General features: G+C 58.4%; 3 protein-coding genes across 4 annotated transcripts; 1 reads left to right on the forward strand and 2 right to left on the reverse strand.

Moving 5' to 3' along the window:
- Window positions 1-2,120: 2,120 nt before the first annotated feature.
- Window positions 2,121-7,444, forward strand: CERCAM (cerebral endothelial cell adhesion molecule). Its single transcript, XM_062505682.1, has 12 exons — window positions 2,121-2,311; window positions 3,878-3,988; window positions 4,178-4,295; window positions 4,374-4,508; window positions 4,596-4,800; window positions 4,874-4,993; window positions 5,094-5,170; window positions 5,373-5,479; window positions 5,584-5,716; window positions 5,893-6,020; window positions 6,097-6,300; window positions 7,210-7,444. Exons 1-12 carry the CDS (start codon window positions 2,121-2,123, stop codon window positions 7,442-7,444), a joined length of 1,764 nt encoding a protein of 587 aa, XP_062361666.1.
- Window positions 7,445-9,715: 2,271 nt separating this feature from the next.
- Window positions 9,716-11,729, reverse strand: PTRH1 (peptidyl-tRNA hydrolase 1 homolog). The gene is given in 4 exon segments (XM_062505718.1): window positions 9,716-10,089; window positions 10,495-10,540; window positions 11,165-11,264; window positions 11,429-11,729. Coding segments are annotated over 4 exon segments (633 nt in total). The 3' UTR covers window positions 9,716-9,903.
- A 1,062-nt stretch (window positions 11,730-12,791) lies between these two features.
- On the reverse strand, window positions 12,792-17,112 carry TOR2A (torsin family 2 member A). Of its 2 annotated transcripts, XR_009933802.1 has the most exons (5): window positions 16,638-17,112; window positions 15,368-15,543; window positions 14,902-15,029; window positions 13,879-14,333; window positions 13,252-13,268 (listed from the first exon to the last, which is right to left on the reverse strand). XR_009933802.1 is itself a non-coding variant. In XM_062505459.1 (4 exons), the coding sequence occupies exons 1-4, from the start codon at window positions 16,842-16,844 to the stop codon at window positions 14,089-14,091; spliced, it is 756 nt and encodes a 251-aa protein (XP_062361443.1). In that variant the 5' UTR covers window positions 16,845-17,112; the 3' UTR covers window positions 12,792-14,088. The 2 variants fall into 2 exon arrangements, 1 of the variants encoding a protein (XP_062361443.1); XM_062505459.1 differs by having other exon boundaries at window positions 12,792-14,333.
- Window positions 17,113-17,852: the final 740 nt, after the last annotated feature.

A 17,852-nucleotide genomic window follows, 5' to 3' on the forward strand; every position in this document is an offset into this window, starting at 1 on the left:
GTCCCCCTTCTCCCCAAGCTCACCCAGGGTTGTTTTCCCATTGCATGCCCAAAACTGCTTGTAAGGGGTCACTTGGCTCTCAGTGGGCTCTGAGGGTCCATTGTGAGCCCGGCAGCAGTGAGGATGTGGGGGGAAGGTGGATTGCAAAGGCAGGGATAATTCTGACCCCAGCTAAGCTTGGGAGGACAGGCAGAGGGTGCTCTGTCCCCCTACCAGTCCCAGCCTGTGTGCAGCACATTTCAGTGGCCCGTGCCTCAGTTTCCCTATGTCACAGAGGCAGCCCCCCTTCCTCTGCCTGCTTTGGAGGCGATGGGGCTGTGGGAAGGGCAGTCTCTCCCTCTCTTGCTCTGCTCTGGAGCCCACGGACAAGGAGCACTGGCGAGGGCTGTACCAGGGCAGTGGGACCATGGCTGTGCCCGGGTGGCTGAACTGTGTGGGGTGCCAGGGTAAGGGCAGGTCCATCTGTGACCCCGAGACAATGCAGGGATGGAGGGATGTGGAGAGATCAGGATGAACAAGGGAAGGGATGCAGGGATGAAGACATGAAGAAGAAAAGGGATGCAGGCATGGAGAAGAGCAGGGATGAAAGAATGGAAGGGTTAAGGCTGGAGGAGTGTGGAGACCAGGGCTATAGGGATGATGGGATGCAGAGATGAAGAAAGGTAGGGAGAGAGCGCTGTGGGGACGTGGGGATCAGATCCGGTTCGGACAGAGCCCGGGCTCCCCGCCGAGAGCCGGTACGGGCGGTGCGGGGGCGGTGCCGGGAGGTGGCAGCAGCGGCCGAGCGCGGGGCTGCGGGGCGGGGGCGGTGCCGGCGGGGGTGTCCCCGAGGGACGGGGGGGGCGTGGGCTCCGCCGGCATCCCCGCTACTCTGCGGCCCTTGCTCCGCCTTCATCCCCTCCTGGGCTGCGGGGCCGTGCTCGAGGGCTCCGGCGGAGGGCAGAGGAGCTGCCCCTCGTTCAGCCTTCCCGGAGGCATGCACATGGATGGAGTCCCGACACGGACACGGGTGGGTCCGGCTGTGCTGGGCGCTCGGGCGCCTGCCCTTTCCCGCAGTCCTCCATGGCTGGGAATTCCCAGCTGCGCTGGCGCCGAGCCCTTCCCGAAATACTCGTCCGAGCCGGGGCTGTAAACAGCATTTTTCTCTCCTTGCAGTCTCTGCCGGGTCCTGTGAGTCCCCCGCCCTCTCTGTTGCTTCTTTCAGGTGTTCCTGGGTTGTTCGCTTCCCGACCCCTCCGCTGCACCCTGATGGAGCCCCGCCGGGGGGACGCAGGGAGACAGCGACAGCAGCCACCTGGGGCACCCCTCACCCTGATGCGGGTGGGCACAGTTTGGCCATGTGGACATCCAGCCGTCCCTCACCAGGGCTCTGGTGCCGCCACAGTGAGAGGTGCCCGGCATTATTGGTGGGGAGCAGGACGTGACCACCGCCAGGCCTGAGCTCGCTCTGGGAGCTGACGGGCGTATTTATGGATTGGATGGAAAACCAGAGGGCTTGGTCAAACGTCCCACAGGCCCCGGGCCTGCCCCTGCCCGCGGCGCGGACACGTCACGGACACGCCCGTGGGCCTGCGAATGGTCAGCCATGGGGGACAGCCTGGGTGGGACACGGCTCAGTGGGGTGGGCTGCTTTGGTGAGGACGACAGCCATGATCCCGCTCAGCCACCACTCGACCACCCAAGCCCCCCTCAGCCGCAAGCCTCTATGGCCACTATCTCCTTTGTCCACTAACCCCCCCCTGGCGATGATGCCCCCGGCAGCCAGAGCCCTTGGCCATATTTCCCCAAACCATGACCCCTCCCCATCCCGTTGCCCGCCCTCCCACCCCGTGCAGGCACCGTGGGGACCCGACCCTGTGCTGCCTAGGTGCACACGGATACTCCCCTGGAGCATCATCGGGGAGGGGGTCCCGGGGTGTCCCCCAGTCTCTCGCGCCCCAGCCGTGGGCTATACGGGGCTCTGCACCGACATCGACTCTGTTTAAGGAAACCCGACCCAAACTGGCCCCCGGGGCTTGCGGCGGCGGCGGGGCCGGGCCGGGGGCGGGGGGTGCGCTGAGCTGAGCTGAGCTGAGCGCGGCGGGTCCCAGCCCGCCCCTTCCCCGCCCGCCGCCTCCGCCATGGGCGCCGCGGGGCTGCTCTGCGCCCTCCTCCTGCTGCTGGGCACCGGGACCGGCACCGGGACCGGCACCGGGCCAGCCCCACCGCGCCTGGTACTCGCCCTCCTGGCCCGGAACGCGCAGCACTCGCTGCCGCACTGCCTGGGAGCCCTGGAGCGCTTGGACTATCCCGCGGGCAGCATCGCCCTGTGGTGAGGAAGCGGGACCCCGGGGGGAGCCGGGGGGAGCGGGCACCCCGCGGTGCGGAGAGTAGCACGGATCCTAGGGGAGGAGAGAGCTGTGGGGGAACAGGCATCTCGGGGGGAGCCGGGATGCTGCAGTCACAGGGACCGCGGGGAATAACGGGGAGCCCCGGGGGAATGGGCATAGTGGAGGGAAGGAGGGTCCTGGGGAGTAAGGGAGTCTGTGAGGGGAATGGAGAGCCGAGGATAGCAGGGACCCGAAGGATAATGCGGGGGGTGCACTAGGGAGAGTGGGGGAGCTGGGGTAGTGATCTTGGAGTCAGGGGGCTTGGGTGGACAGAACAGATTCGAAGGAATGGGGGCCTGAGAGGGAATGGGGATCCTTAGCGGGCAGGGACCTTCGGGAGGAACAGGGACCCCGGGTAGCAGCGCCCCCAGCCCCAAAATGTTAGAGGTGGCTCTGCCCCTTGTGTGGGACCCAGCAGGGAACCGGGAGGGGCTCGGGTTGCCTGCGGTGAAGGGGCAGGACGCCCACCTTTCCCCTGAGGAAGCTGTGGGGCTGGTGAGGGAGGGGACGCCTGAGTACAAGGGAGTTCTGCATCATCAGGGACAGACGCTGCCTTCCCCTTCCCTGCAGGGCTCACCCTCAGCCCCCCTTTCCCAAAGACAGCCCCAAGCCCCCTCTGCCGTGCTGGGGGTTGGCTGGAACAGGAGTCTCCTGTCTCCTTACGCCATTGCCGTCTCTCGCCTGAACTTGTCGGAAACTTTTCTGCAACTGCTTTTGTGGGGGAGCTGAGGAGGGGGTTGTTGGGGGGATCCTGGTAGGGGTGGGGTGAGGGTCAACTGCCGGCAGGTGAAGGGGAAGGGGGGTCCTCACCTTTACCCGCTGCACCCCCTGGGAACAGCAGGATCCTTCAGGGTATTTCAAGAGCAACCCGTGGAGTTGGGGGGACACAGATCCTGCCCTGTCCGTGAATTCATCAAATCCCTTGGATATCAGTGCCTGGGGAAATCCCAGGGCTCTTTGACGGGTCGAGGGTGCCAAGGAGTGTGGGAACTTGGGGTTTGGCCCAGTGCAAGTTGGGCTCGGCTCGGTGCTGGGGTCCCTGTGAACATTATTGTGAGAACGAGTGGGAGAGTTGCGAACGGTGATGCTGCCCAGTACAGGGAATGTTCAGGAAGGGGGATTTTTTGCTGCTTGCTGAGCCCTTTCACTGCTGGAACAGTGGGATGCACAGGGGTACTGTGGGGTGGAGGGGCAGGGGGACAAAGCAGGTGTGCTGCAATGCTCATGGTTGGCTGTCACAAAGCTGGAGTGAGAACATGTCCAAGGCTCCCACTGCGCTGCAGGGATGAGGGGCAGGAGCCAGGGAACAGCCTGGCTGGTTGTGGCACCGAGGAAGAAATTACTAGTTGGCGTTCTCCCTCCTGCCTGTGCAGCCTTCAAATTACATGTTAAGGTCCCAAGCACGTCTGTCACTGGCTCAGTCTTTTGGCCCCGTGAGCATTTCTAGTGCAGGGTGAGGTCCTGGTTGTCCCTTGAGGCCCCCAGAGGCTGATGTCCCCTCATCCCAGGTGTGCAACAGACCACAACTCCGACAACACGACGGCAATGCTGCAGGAGTGGCTGGGGGCGGTGGGGAAGGACTATCACTCGGTGGTCTGGAAGGTGCAAGAGGAGCCCAGGTGAGGCTGGGTGAGTGCCGGGTGGGGCAGGTGTGGGCTGTGAGGGGCTCCTGGAGCAGCATCAATTCTCCCTGGCCGGAGACCAGGAGCAGTGAAACAGAGTGGGACTGACTCAGCCTGCCGGAATGGTCTGCACCGAGTTTGTGCATTCCCAGCGAGTGAGGTTAACCCCTGCCTCCCACTGCCCAGCTCCTACCCTGATGAGCTTGGTCCCAAGCACTGGAGTGACAAACGCTATGAAAACGTGATGAAGTTGAAGCAGGAAGCTCTCACCTATGCCCGGGAGCAGCAGGCAGACTACATCCTGGTAAGGGGCTTGGAGCACTGTGGGCTGGGGGCTGAGGTGGGCTTCTCCACATTTCCAGAACCTGTGCTGTCTTCGCAGTTCGTGGACACTGACAGTGTCCTAACCAACAACCAGACCCTCAAGTTTCTCATGGCACAGAACAAGTCAGTGGTGGCCCCCATGCTGGACTCACAGACCTTCTACTCCAACTTCTGGTGTGGCATCACACCCCAGGTATGTCCCCAGAAATCCCTGGGGAATGAGATACACCCTTGGTGGAGGAGCCCTCTGCCATGGAGGCACCGTGCCGGTGTGCTGCAGGGATATTATCGCCGGACCCCTGACTACTTCCCCACCAAGAACCGGCAGCAGGTGGGCTGCTTCCGTGTCCCCATGGTCTATGCCACCTTCCTGATTGACCTGCGGAAAGAGGAGACCTTGCAATTGGCTTTCTACCCGCCCCATCCCAACTACACCTGGGCCTTCGATGACATCATTGTCTTTGCCTACTCCTGCCAGGAGGCTGGTGAGGGTGGTGAGGGTTTTGGGGGGTGCAGGGGCTTGGAGGGGCTGTGCTGCTCACCTGTCTCACCCGGCAGGCGCAGAGGTCCATGTGTGCAACCAGCACCGCTTTGGTTACATCAATGTTCCTGTGAAGGCCCACCAGACGTTGGAGGATGATCATGCCAACTTTGTGCATCTCACGCTGGAGGCCATGGGTGAGTGCCCATGGGTGGAGAGGTCCTGACAGGGCTGTCAGCCCCAGCTCCCAGCCAGGGGAATCAGGGCTCCACTGAAGAGTGTCTCCTCTCTCCACAGTGGATGGTCCCCCCATGCAGCGCTCCAGGCACATTTCTCTCCTGCCCAGGCCACTCACAAAAATGGGTTTTGATGAAGTAAGTGCCCAGTGAAGCCACTCATGTCCCTCTCTCCGTCCCTCTGGTTGCATCCCTCTCTCTGATTACATCCATCCATGGCAAATCCTGAGCCCCTGTCCCCATCTTGCAGTAGCCAGGCAGGCTGTGTGTCCCCCATGACAACATGGGGGGAGCCCCATGGGGAGTCCCCCATTGTTGGGGCTCTCTTCTTCCTCCCCAGATCTTCCTAATCAACCTGGTGCGGAGGCCAGACCGGCGGCAGCGAATGCTGGCATCCCTGCAGGAGCTGGAGATCATTCCACGGGTGGTGGATGCTGTGGATGGCAGGTGACCATGGGGGGACCACTCAGCCAGTCCCCTGGTGTCACCCTGGGGAGGGGACAGGGAGTGTCTGGGGGGATACCTTGCTGATGCAGCCCCTTGCCTTGCAGCACCCTTAACAGCAGTGACATCAAGGTGCTGGGAGTTGACCTGCTACCCGGATACTATGATCCCTTCTCTGGCCGCACACTCACCAAGGGTGAGGTTGGCTGCTTCCTCAGCCACTACAATATCTGGAAGGAGGTATGGCGCCACAGAGACCATGGGGTCTCTAGGGGCCACCAGCAGTGGGCAGGGACACTGTGAGCATCACAGTTGTCTGGAGGACCTGGGGTGAATTGGTGTCCTGCAGGGTCAGTGGCCCCAGTATTACCCAGAGTGGTGCTGGGATAGGCTTGCACCTCTGTCCCCTCCTCCAGATCGTGTCCCAGGGGTTGGAGCGGTCAGTGGTCTTCGAGGATGATGTACGCTTCGAGGCTGCCTTCCCAGCACGGCTGCAGCGGCTAATGGAGGAGCTGGAGCAGGCACAGCAGGACTGGGACCTCATGTAGGTGCTGGGGCCAGGGGGATGTGGGGCGAGGGTCCCCAGTGCTGGTTCTCATGGTTCCCTGGCCACCCCACAGCTACCTGGGGAGGAAACAGGTGAACGATGAGGATGAGGCACCTGTGAAAGGCGTGAGGAACCTGGTGGTGGCCGGGTACTCATACTGGACACTGGCCTACGCCATCTCCCACCATGGGGCGCAGAAGCTGCTGGCCACCAAACCCCTCTCCAAAATGCTGCCCGTGGATGAGTATCTGCCCATCATGTATGACAAGCACCCCAAGTAAGGAGCAGGTTGTGCAGGAGGGTGCTGGCCTGGCCATGCCAGTGTGGGACAATGTGCTTCTTCTCTGCTGTCACCAGCTCACCCAGCTCCCCCCGTTGCAGGCGTTACTCATGCTGGAGGAAAACATCTGTAGCATGAGCTCATTCTCAGCCGGCTGCTGCCTGGCCACTGGCTGCTGGAAAATGGCCCTCTGCCAGCATGGGGTGGGGGGAACAGGAATGGAGCTGGGGCTTGATGTGGGCCCTGCACAGGGTCTTGGCCCTGTGGCAAGGGGCAGGGAGTAGCCCCCGTACCCTGGTAAGGGGGGGCTGTGTGGTTCACTGCCACCGGCTGGGGGTCTTAGCCCCAGTTTGGAGCACTTTCATGCCCCTCTCTGGGGTGGGGTTCAGCAGCAAGGTTTTGTCTGGAGAGGGACAGGCAATTTAGGGGGTGAGTGAGTGCCAGTGGGTGGGTGTCCGGTGAGAGAAAGGACTGGGAAACGCAGTGAGCAGGTTGGAGAAACACAGGGATCAGGCATGTAAAAGGCAGGCTAGAGGTGGACAGAGGGACAGATTAATGCTCTGGATGTGCACCAAGAGCAGCTGGAAGCCCCCTGCTTGCAGGCATAACAGCACCAGACAGCCCTGTCTCAGGGCCAGCTGGATGCTGTGCCAGAGACCCACTCTGTGCCAAGAGCCAGCCCCAGCTGGAGGGGAGCGACAGGTCCTGTCCTCTCTGTAATCCCTCCACAGTCCCTGCCCAGCCTTCCCCGGCTCCATGCCTGGTCATGCCTCACATCCTTCCCTATCCCGTGCTCTGCATGGAGCCTTCCCTGGGTGGTTGATATGGTTTTCCCAGTGCTTTTTCTCCTCTGTGCCATGCTCTGTAAGCCAGTTTCTCCTCTCGGGTCTGCTCCACTTTCCCTAGCGAGGATTACAAGCGGCACTTCACCCCAAGGGACTTGCTGGTGTTTTCGGCTCACCCCCTCCTGGTTTATCCCACTCACTATGCTGGGGACAGCAACTGGCTGAGTGACACCGAGACTTCCACCATCTGGGATGATGATGCCAAGAAGACTGACTGGGTTGGCTCGCAGAAGACTCTGAGGGACTCACGGGGCAGTACTGGCCACCTCCGCTCCACAGCCCGTGATGAGCTCTGATGGTGAGCAGGGCTGTAAGACACAGGCACAGGGGACAGAGCATCTCCCTGCAAGCGCCATGTTCAGATGTGTCCCACATGCCTAGCTTGTTTTTGTCGTGGGGCAGCAGCTCTACCTGTCAGAGCATTGGGAAACTGAGACCAGACTGTCTCTTCCAGGTGGGGAAAGGGGTGGGGACACAGATGTCCTATGTGGGGCTGCACAGGGCTGTGGCCCTGTGGGACAGGGCCCTCCATCTCCCTGAGTCCATGCTGCTCCCCAGCTGCTCAGGTGAGGAAGGGAGAACGCTCCTTTATCTGCTGCAAAAGTCTCCTCAGTGTGGACAGAGAGCTGGAGCACCTCCCAGGGGAACGTTTCATCCCAGCACTGTTTGCTTCTCTCAGAAGTGGGTCTGCTTGGGGCTGTGCATCTGTGGAGTGGCCATGCAGGCAGGTGACCCACACTGGCTCAGCCCCAGGGCAGCACAGACACAGTTAATGCTGAGTCAGACTTTCCCTGACTGAGGTTGCTTGTCCTGGCAGCAGAACTGCCCTGGGAGCTTCCAGACCGGGGGAGGCTGGAAAACAGCCCTCCCATTGCCTTGGCTGCAGGCGTGAACATGTTAGGGCTTCTCCTGCTGTGACCACTAATGTCTTTGTCTATCCATGCCTCCTAGGGATAGGGAGTGTGACCCAGCTGGGAGCACCGTGGGCAAGGACCTTATACCACCCACTCTCACTCAGGAGATGCAGCTGCCCTGGACAGAGGCCCACAGGGTTCTTTGAATCTGCACGCGACAAATCCACCCAATGCAGGATTTGCCCCAGGAAAGCCTTTCCCTGATAAGGGGAGATACTAGAGGAGCGCTGTCCTCTGTCTCTGCTGAGGACACATCTTCAGCACAGTCCCAAGTGATGCCAACTCTGCTGTCTCCCAGCCTGGACTTTGGGGAGTGGACTTTGGGCTGGCATTCGTGGTGGCCTCCTGTCACTGACTGGGTTTGTCCTCCATGCTATGCCTGGGTGGAAGCCCACAGAGGATTAAAGCAGACTGAGCTGAAGTGCTGGGTGCTGGCATTGTCCCAAGTTCCCAGGGCATTACCCCACTGGGGTCACCTCGGTGCTGCAGGGGCGAGGGTCTGGCAGTTCCCCCAGCTGGGAACTTTGGGAATGAAATCTGTAAGGGGTAAAGAGGGAAGGAGGGAGGTGGGGTGGGGAGGAAGACTGAAGCTCACCCTTGGGGTCTGGGTGGGAAAGGTGGGTGGCATTTTTACAGAGCTCAGCTCTCCCCTGGAAATGGAGGTGATGGAGCAGCAGGTGAAGGCCTTGGTAGCAGATATCCACAATGAGATCACTCATTGTCTGGAGTCTGAGACTACCAAGTGATTCAGGAAAGCATAATTTGGGGCAGGTTGAACAGCTCCAGCAGGGACCTCCTGAAGGAAAATGGCTAGCTATGGATCACACGGCACCTGAAGATCCCAGTGGATCTACTGGGGAACAGGGAGAAGGAGATGGCCAAGTGCCTGTTCTGCAAGTGCAGAGTCCCAGCCAGTATATACATGAGTAAGGAAAAGATGACAGGTTGGGCACTTTTGCTTCCCAGCTTTTCCCCTGGTCCCAAGCAGCCTCAGTGCTCCAGGAGCTCAGGAGCTGGGGATGGAGCAGGAGAAGGTCTAGTGCCAGCTGGAGCAGAGGATGGAAGCAGATGCAACACTGTGGTATACATCAGCCAGCAAGTGTCCCAGTACTTGTTCCAGTGCCTGCTGGGATGCAGGAGAGGAGCTGCCTTTGCTGGGTGTTTCAGTACTCATGGGATACAGAGCTGGGCAGCACATGGTGGCAGAGCCCAGGACTTTGGGACAGTAGTGGTGAGGACACACTGCCTCAGTCTGCCCTCTCTCCATGAGACCTGCAACAGGTCAGTGGGAAGCCAGAACTCCTGCAGCTGTTGGAAACTCCAGTTTTGGCCAAAACCACTGAACTTAAAAAACACTGTGAAGCCAGCCCTGAAACTTGCAGCAGCTCAGTGGGAGCAGCACGCTACAAGATTCCAGGCTTTGTGCTTGCCAGTTTCTCAACAAAGCTGAAGTGCCTTTGGACTCTATAGAAGTAGCTCCTATTGCTCCCCATTTCTCACGAGAACCCTCCCTCCAGACTGAGCTGAACAGAGACGGGAATATGGATTTGAGCTGCAGTGCCAAGGACAACCCAAGCTCAGCAGGCGGCGCATGGAAGAGAGGAAGGAGCAGGGCAGAGTCAGGGTGAGGGTTTCTTTAATTTCTGTGCCAAAGTGAGGTATGGAGCCTCTGCAGGGATGCGAGTGGGATACGAGCTGCCTGGATTGGTGTGGGGATGGAAGGAGGCTGCCCCAGCACCCAGCCAGGCTGCCCAGCTGGGCCAGCTCTGCTCTGCTCCATGGTCACTCTGTAGAGCCTGCAGCACCTTTCCATCGGCCACAAGGGTCCCCAGGGGTTTGTGTCAGCCCCTGTCCCCTGGCTCTGTAGGTGCTCTGCTCTGGATGTGCTCCAGCAGGCAGGTCACTGCCTGGGCCAGGATCTGCTCCAGCTTCTCCTGCTCCCCAGCACTGAATGGAGACAGGACATAGTTGGGAACTGTTACATCACCCTCTGGCCGCCCAATGCCGATCCTGAGTCGGGTCATCTCCTGGGGAGGAAGGAAGAGAGCTGGGGGAGTGTCCCCTCAAGTCTTCAGCTAGAGCTAGGCAAGATGACAGTGCTAAGAGTGGAGCTGGGCAGCAAGGGAGCAGCTCCTCATGTTTTCCAGGTGGTTTTGAGTGCTTGCTCCAAGAAACATAATTTTGGAAGAGGCTTTTGCTGAGCTGTGCTGTGATCCCAGGCTCCTGCCAGGCCTGGCAGAGCCACTCAAGCTAATTGTTTCCATGTCCTCCATGGCAGCCAGACAACAGCCCTCTGGGAAGAAGGGGAAGGAGAAAAGGGGAGAAAGGGAGCAGGGGCTTGTCTGAGGGGAATCAGAAAAATGGGAGTGGGGGAACAAGCCATGCATTGAGGGGGGCAGAGGATTGATCCCCTTTCACTGAGGCCCACTCACGTTGGAGTGCAAAGCACTGATGCAGGATTGGACCCCGTTGTGTCCCCTTGGGAGAGAAAGAGAAAACCCACAGTTAGCATGTATGAGACTCCCCTTGTATAGCCCTGGCGTCTCCTGCTGCAGGGAATGTGGGAATGTGGTCCCAGCCAAGGGCTGCAGTCCCCATGTCCTCGTTCTGCAGGAACATCCAGCCCCAGGGGCTTAGAGCAGTTAGCTGAGGGTTTGAGGGAAGCAGGGCTGGGGCAGCACATTCTGCAGGCTCTTGCTGCAGCTAGTGCATGTGTGACTGAGCACTGGGGCCCAGCACCATACCTGCCCCATCCCACAGTAAAAGTTTTCCTAGGTTAAATGTCTGCAGCCTGCCCCAGGAGCTGGTGCTGGACAAGCACAGTGGAGGCAAAGCGCTATAAAAAGCTTATGTGATGCTGGCTATGGGCTGAATCCAGCCCACAGCCACTTCCAGGAGGCTCCCTGCCCTCCCTGCCAGGGCAGGAACTGGGAGGCTGCCCAAACAGCCAGCTGTTGCCTCTGCAATGGATTGAGCCCAGGAGAAGAGCTGAAACATAGCAAGGCTGGTGGGATGGGGCCAAGAACAGCCCACGAGCCTGTATGGGTATGTTAAAGCTTCAAACCAGCTCACAAAAATCAGAGAGCTGGGGCTACCCCATACCTTGCACTGCCTCCCAGCTTGATTGCCACCTTGCCCAGGGCCTTGTCCAGGTCATCGTGAACCAGATAAATGTCTTTTGGGCCAAGGCTGTAGATCTCAGCTTTGGAAACAGAAATACAACCTAAGAAATGAGGGGGAGACAGACTCACCAGGCCCTGACTCTGCAGAGTGGGGCTGTAGTGAGCCGTGGAGGGCAGAGAGACAGCAGGGCTGTCACAGGAGGCTGGTGGCACTAGAGGCTTTGGGGCTGATCCAGCTGCTCACCAGCACTGGCGACACTGAGTCCATTGAGGTTCATGAACCTCCGTGGCTTGAGCAGCACCAGCTCCAGGCCATGGGCTCTGGCCAGGGTCACATCAGCACAGCACTGCTTGTCCACTCGCCAGCCCTCAGCCACTGCCAGCTGCCGTGCCAGCCGATCCAGCACCTCCATGCCCACACTGTGCCGTGTGCCCCGCAGCCCATAGTTTCCCAGGCCAGCCACCTGCGTGATAGATGTCAACAGAGCTCTGACGGGTCACCTTCAGGCCCCTGGCTCCTGCATGGTCCTGATCCCCCCCAACATGTGCCACACCTGCTCCCTCCATGCTCCCCACAGCTGGTTGTGTTCTCACAGTCTCAATCCCCACAGCATTCCCTTCAGTCCCTCTTCCCTCGGTGCCTCCCTCACAGCCCTGACCCCCCCCGGCACTGTCCTCACAGTCCTGATCCACCATGTTCTCCTCACAGCCTCCACTGGCCCTCGTTCCCCTCATAGTCCAGCTCCCTGCGCTACCCTCACAACTCCCACTGCCCCCCCTCCCCTCACAGCCACGTCGCCCTCACAGCCTCGCTCCCCTCACAGATCCCACTGCTCCCCGTTCCCCTCACAGATCCCACTGCCCCCCGTTCCCCTCACAGCCACGTTGCCCTCACAGCCTCGCTCCCCTCATAGCTCCCGCTGCCCCCGCTCGCCCCCCCCGCCCTCACCATGGCGCGCGGCCCCGCCCGCCCCACGAGCGCTCGCGCGCTCCCCGCCACCTCCGCAGCCAGCATCGCCCTCCTTACCGGAGTGACGTCACACTCGCGCGCCGCTCAACGTCCCTCCCACGTCGCCTCGTCCCTGCCGCCATCTTGGTTACGGGCAGCGCCGCCATCGTTCTAGCGGGCGGCGGGGCGGTGCCGGGGGCGGTGTCGCGGTGCCGCGGGCGGTGTCAGGGGCCGTGTCGCGGCTGTGGTAATGCCCCGCGGGCCGGCGGGTCTTAGAAGTGGTCGTGGTGAGGACGGCGCGGCGAGTTATCGGGGCGTTACTGGGGGCCGCGGCCTGGGAACTGCCTCCAGCCGGGAGAAGCTCTGCAGAGGGTCCCCGAGGGACTTGCAGGAGCAGTGAATGCCCAGGGCTGGGCCCTGTGCTTTGTGTGTTTGTGCCTGTTCCGTCTCCACTCGCGTGCCGGCCCTTGGGATACGGGTGGATGGGGGAACACATCACTCCTCACTTTTCCCCAAGCCATCCTTCAGCCCTGGGTAGGTCCTCACCCTGTGATAGCCCCCCCGGCCCAGCAGCACATCACTGTGAAATTGCTCATCTTCCAAGTCCTTCCACACTATTTACAGTCAGGAATCCATGTAAAGACCTCAACGGTTTAATTCTTGTAAGATTTATTTCAAAATTAGAAATGCATAATATTTTTGGAAAAGGCAGAATTTTTGCCTCTGTCTTTGGGCCAGCTCTTGGGCAGCCTTTGGGTGGTGTCTAAAATCCCCAAAGCTCAGGGCCGGGAACTGGAATGGTCCACTGGCAGTTCATTTCCATACAGGGAACACTCCCGGCTTTGGAAGCTTTGCAAAGTGTCCCCACACCCATCCCTTGAGCAGGTTTTTAATAGCGAGTAAATGAACTCTGGTTCCTCTGACCTCTTGTCCCATAACAGCAAAATCCAGGCTGTGCATCCCATGCTTGGCAGTCTGGAGCACTGATCTTAACTTGTCCCCAGGGCCCCCATTGTGACACTCCCCAGAAGCTGAAGGGGTGCTGGCCCAGCCAAAGCCTGCAACGTCTGCCCAGCAGAAGGATGTACGAGAAGCTCCACAGCCCATAGCACCAACTCTGCTGTAGAAACCATCACTGAATAAAAGGAATTTTCAAAACCGTTAGCAGCACTGTGGGCTCCCCTGGAGGTAGGATGAGATTCTTCACAGCCCGTGAAACAAGCAAGTCCTTTGTTGTTGTTTTCCTGGTTTGCTACAGGGAAATCTTTTGGCCCTTAGGGGGAAAGATGGATGAAGGGGTGGTAGGGGAGTCTGGCTCATGGATCAGGTGCTGCCCTCTGCCACATTACCCCGTCACTTGGCGTTGAAGCCGGTCCCTACCAGCACCTATTCACAGTGAAATGAAACTGGAATGTGGGTGCCTCTAAAACTTGGTTGAAAAGAAAACTTTGTTGCCATGTGGAAGCCTTTACAGGAGTCGGCACCACTACTCACGTTGTGCCAAGGAGCTGAGGCACAGCTATGCTTCTTGAAAAGCTTTTTAAAAAACTGTTAAAATGCTATAAGGAAGAAATATTCTTCTGTGGGCTCAGAATCTTAAGGTATTGGGTATGAACAGCTGCCAAAAGTGGGGAGAGCTGCGGGTAGGTGCTGTTGAGAGGGTGAGAACCTCCTTGACACTGCAGACCCTATCAGCATCTTCCCCATGTCATCACAGATGTCTCAGGTGGTGGATCCACCCTTACCTGGCCAACAGTGAATCAGTAAAGTGCTTTAAATCACATAATTTGCACCTTGTCCTTCAGCTGCATCCTGCAATGGACTCCTTTGGGCTAGGGAGAGTTCAGCAGGAGAGCACTTGTGCTTTGAAGTGACACACCGTTCCCACTGCTTATCCCACCAGCCGTGGGTGCCTTCTAGCTCCACATGGATCTGAGAGAGGCCCTAGCCAGTGACTAGAAGAAAAAACTGATGCGAGAGGCCACTGTTTTACAGCCCGTTGACGAGAATAATTTCTCTTCTTCTGGGAAGTAGGGGATGCTGTCAGCCACTTCCTGGACAACACCTGGCCGTACCTCCAGACCTTGCTGGACAAGCTCACTGATGACGCACTGCTTTACGTGGTAGTGCTTCAGAGGGAGAAAAGGCACAACAAAATCAATGAGATGTTCATTAATGATCTCAGATTTCCAGAAGCCACCTGCACAAGGAAAGGAAGAGAATGTTTTATCTTCAGAAAGTCTCTGCAGTCCCTGCAATTCAAAGAGCTGCTTTCTGTGAAGCCAAAATACTCTTCAGAAGAGACATCTTGCTCGTTTTGTACAAGGAGAGGGCTGTACCCATCAGTTGTCACCTCCCCCCCAAACAGACTTTTTCTCCAGGAATGGGGGATTTAGTTTGTCTAGTCAGAATTTAAGCTCTACTCCTTGTGCTAAGGGCAAAGCAAGGAGACCTGGGCAGGCATTGGGGATCAATATAGCTCAGTGCTGTTCTGGCAAGTGTGCTGTGCTGTCTGCCAGCCCCCAGCTGCAAATACACCTTTGTCTCCAAAGAACTTTGCTAAATATGGCAACAGGTCTGATGGCTCAGAAGCTGGCTCCCTTCATCAGGCAACCTCAAGGGGACTGCAGTTCCAATCCCGCAAAACCCCCTTGTCCCTTTCTGGCTGCTTGGGAGGTGGCAGGTGGTGTGTGTGGCTTCCTAGAACAGGCCTGGCTACTTGTGCTGTGCTGTAGGGCTACAGGAGGAGCTCAGCTCCATGGACTCACTCTGAGGGTTTTCAAAGACTGCCTTGGAGATGGCTGGCTCCAGGTCCTGCAAGCTGATTTCCTCCCGGTCCTTGCGGGCATGCCACAGAGCCAATGTCACGTTGTTGATCTGCTCCCCTCCTGCATTGCTGCACAAGAATGAGAGGCTTATCCAGTGTGTACCCAGGAAAATTGTGTCTCAGGTGGCACCTGACACCCACCAGCCTGCAGAGTGCAAGCCAGCAGCTCCCAGCTGCCTGGCCCAAAATAACTCCCGTAGAGGCAGCCAAATAACATGCAGAGGAGGCTTTTTCACACTCTCCAGATCTATCTGCTCATAGTGAGACGGCACCTCTTGGTATTTGTACAGGCTCAAGGCTTGGAGAAGGAAAGGCAAAACAAGTGCATGCCCTGCCTGAAGTAGGTGTGACCTCTGCCCAAATGAGAAGCAGTGAGCTGGAAGGCCCCATGGAGAGGCCTCTCTCACCTGATGAAGATGAAGATGGCTTTGCGGTAGTTGGTCCCATACACAACCCATGAGGGTCCCAGGAACGGGATGATCACATCGATCAGGCCTGGGTGCATCTTGTCCATCTCATCAAAGAGAAAAGCTGACCGTCCACAATTTGTCAAGTTCCCTTGGATCCAGCGCTTCAGGCTTTCCTAGGAAAAACACCCACCAAGCTGTAAGGCAGTGAGATGGTGAGGAAGGCTCAAACACCACAGAGTGAAAGCTGAGGCAGGAGCTCAAGCAGAGCCTAAGGTGCTGAGAGCAGCATGTCCCTGCACAGCACCACACACTTGGAGCTCCAAGACCCACTGCTGGGGAGGCCCCTTTATTCTGGCTTTCATACAGTGGGTGTTTACCAGCTTTTTTAGCCCACTGTAGGTCTTTTATTACAGATTTAAAGGAGGCGGCAGCACACTAAAGCTGGAGATTCAGACTCCTACAGCTCCCCATGCTCTTCTCATTCCCTGTTGTATCCACACAGTTCCCAGCTTCTTGCCAGCCCCTGTTCTGATGCAGAACCATGTGCCTGCACTGACCCAGAACAGCTCTTTATCATGGCTGAAGGTACTTCCCAGCCTACACAAAACCACTCACATTGCCTGGGGGTATGTGTAACTCCTAACTGAAGCACGTCAGCCAGGAAGGGATTTACTTTTCTAAAAGCATTTCCTCCGAGTACACAATACAACAAATAACTTCTCCAAACACCCAGAAAATGAATGTCCAGGTGTGCTGAGTCCCCAGTCTGCTGAGAACCTGGCATTTTGATTTCTCTCTTTTCTCAGCTCTAACAGACAGAATGGCACCATGGAGAGTTTGGAGCTGCTGCTAGGAAGCTGTGTGCTCTCTGAGGAGGGGATTACAAGGCTAGTGATATGCAGGTTTTTACTGCCATCAGGCTGTTTGGAAAGCAATGGGAAAATTTTAGTGCCTTTTATCTAAGCCAAGCACTTTTGTTTACGTGGTCAAAGAGCTGTGTAAATATTTAAGAATGAGAACATGATCAGGGCAGGGACTGCTGTGGAGAGGATGAAAGCAATAACTGATTATATAGCAGTTACTAGTGGATCCTTCAGCCAGTGTATGGAGCCACTCACTCAGCTGTGTTTGTCTGAGAGGGTAAAATAAAAGAGCTTTTATTCCTACTGCACTTCGGGAAACAGCTTGAATGCATATATACGGAGGATAAAGACAGACATAGCCAAAACCCTCCAGTCAATTGGCACTGCTGAGCAGTGCCCCTTACCTTGTACTGCTCCACCTGCTCAGCGTGGGGGAAATGCACTATGGGCGAGAAGTGGTGAACATAGGGGCTCTGCAGCCCCCTCTGGAAGAGGTAGCGAATGAGCATGGAGCTCACGTAGGTTTTGCCTGTTCCCGTCGAGCCATGGAAGGACATCACGAGGGGTTTCATTGGATTCGGATTCTCCAGAAACTCCCTCACCCCCTTCATCACCTGCTGCCTCACCAGGGGCTGCCCCACCAGATTCGTGGCCAAGTCAAACTCCAGACCTGAAACGAAGCGAAACCAGGACTTGGAAAACGCGGGCTGTCATCGCCTGCCCCGTCCCTCGGGACCGCCCCGCCGGGCCCTGTCAGCCCCGATTGCCGCACAGCCGAGAGTCCCCGCTCCAAGGGAAGCTCCCGGGAAGGCTCTCCTGGAGATGCGCTGGCTCCCGGGATCCCCTCGCCTGCTGCCTCCCGACCTCGGCTGTGCGCCCCCCGCTCCCGGGGGCCCCTGCCCGCAGACCCCCCTTCCCGGCCGGCCGCTCCCGCTGACCGCGCAGGTCGGGCCCGAAGCCGCACTCGCAGTCCGCCGAGAAGCCGCAGCGCAGCGCCCACAGGTCCCAGGTGGCGGCGGGGCGGGCGGCGGCCGCCAGCAGCCCCAGCAGGACCAGGACCGGGACCGGGACCGGGACCGGGTCCGCTCCGAGGGCCATGGCGGCCGCGGCTTCCGCACCGCCCGTACTACAACTCCCAGCGTGCACCCCGAGGAGGCGGGGCCAGAAGGGGCGGACCCTCAGGCGGGGCAGAAGGGGCGGGGTCATGTAACAAGGGGCGTGGTCTGTTCCGTATCGCCCCGCCTCTCACCTGGGCAGGGTCCCTGTGCCCCCCCTGTGCCCTCGTGCCTTGGGGATCTCGGACTCTCCCAGAGAACAATCTCCTGAAATTAAACAAGGGCAAATGCAGGGTCCTGCACTTGAGGAGGAACAACTCCAAACACCAGTTGGGGGCTGACACAGAAAGCAGCTCTGCAGAAAAAGACTGGGGATCCTGGTGGACAACAAGCTGTCTGTGAGCCAGAAGTGTGCCCTGAGGGCCAACAAGGCCAGTGGGATCCTGGGGTGCATTAGGAAGAGTATTGTTAGCTGATCAAGGAGGTGATCCTGCATCTCTGCTCAGCTTTATATATATATATATATATATGTATATATGCCTAAGGCAGGGTGCCAAGAAGATG

The sequence above is a fragment of the Cinclus cinclus genome, chromosome 19 (assembly GCF_963662255.1).
Source record: "Cinclus cinclus chromosome 19, bCinCin1.1, whole genome shotgun sequence".
Taxonomy (NCBI): domain Eukaryota; kingdom Metazoa; phylum Chordata; class Aves; order Passeriformes; family Cinclidae; genus Cinclus; species Cinclus cinclus.

Bases quoted from the DNA above. Each gene is read 5' to 3' on its own strand.
- CERCAM (XM_062505682.1), top strand. From the start codon at position 2,121: ATGGGCGCCGCGGGGCTGCTCTGCGCCCTCCTCCTGCTGCTGGGCACC. The intron at 4,296-4,373 runs GTAAGGGGCTTG...CTGTCTTCGCAG, and splicing joins AGCAGGCAGACTACATCCTG to TTCGTGGACACTGACAGTGT. The intron at 5,480-5,583 runs GTGACCATGGGG...CTTGCCTTGCAG, and splicing joins GTGGATGCTGTGGATGGCAG to CACCCTTAACAGCAGTGACA.
- TOR2A (XM_062505459.1), bottom strand. From the start codon at position 16,844: ATGAAGGGGGTGAGGGAGTTTCTGGAGAATCCGAATCCAATGAAACCC. The intron at 15,030-15,367 runs GTGAGAGAGGCC...ATTCTTGTGCAG, and splicing joins GCCATCTTCATCTTCATCAG to CAATGCAGGAGGGGAGCAGA. The intron at 14,334-14,901 runs GTGAGTCCATGG...TTCCTTGTGCAG, and splicing joins AGTCTTTGAAAACCCTCAGA to GTGGCTTCTGGAAATCTGAG.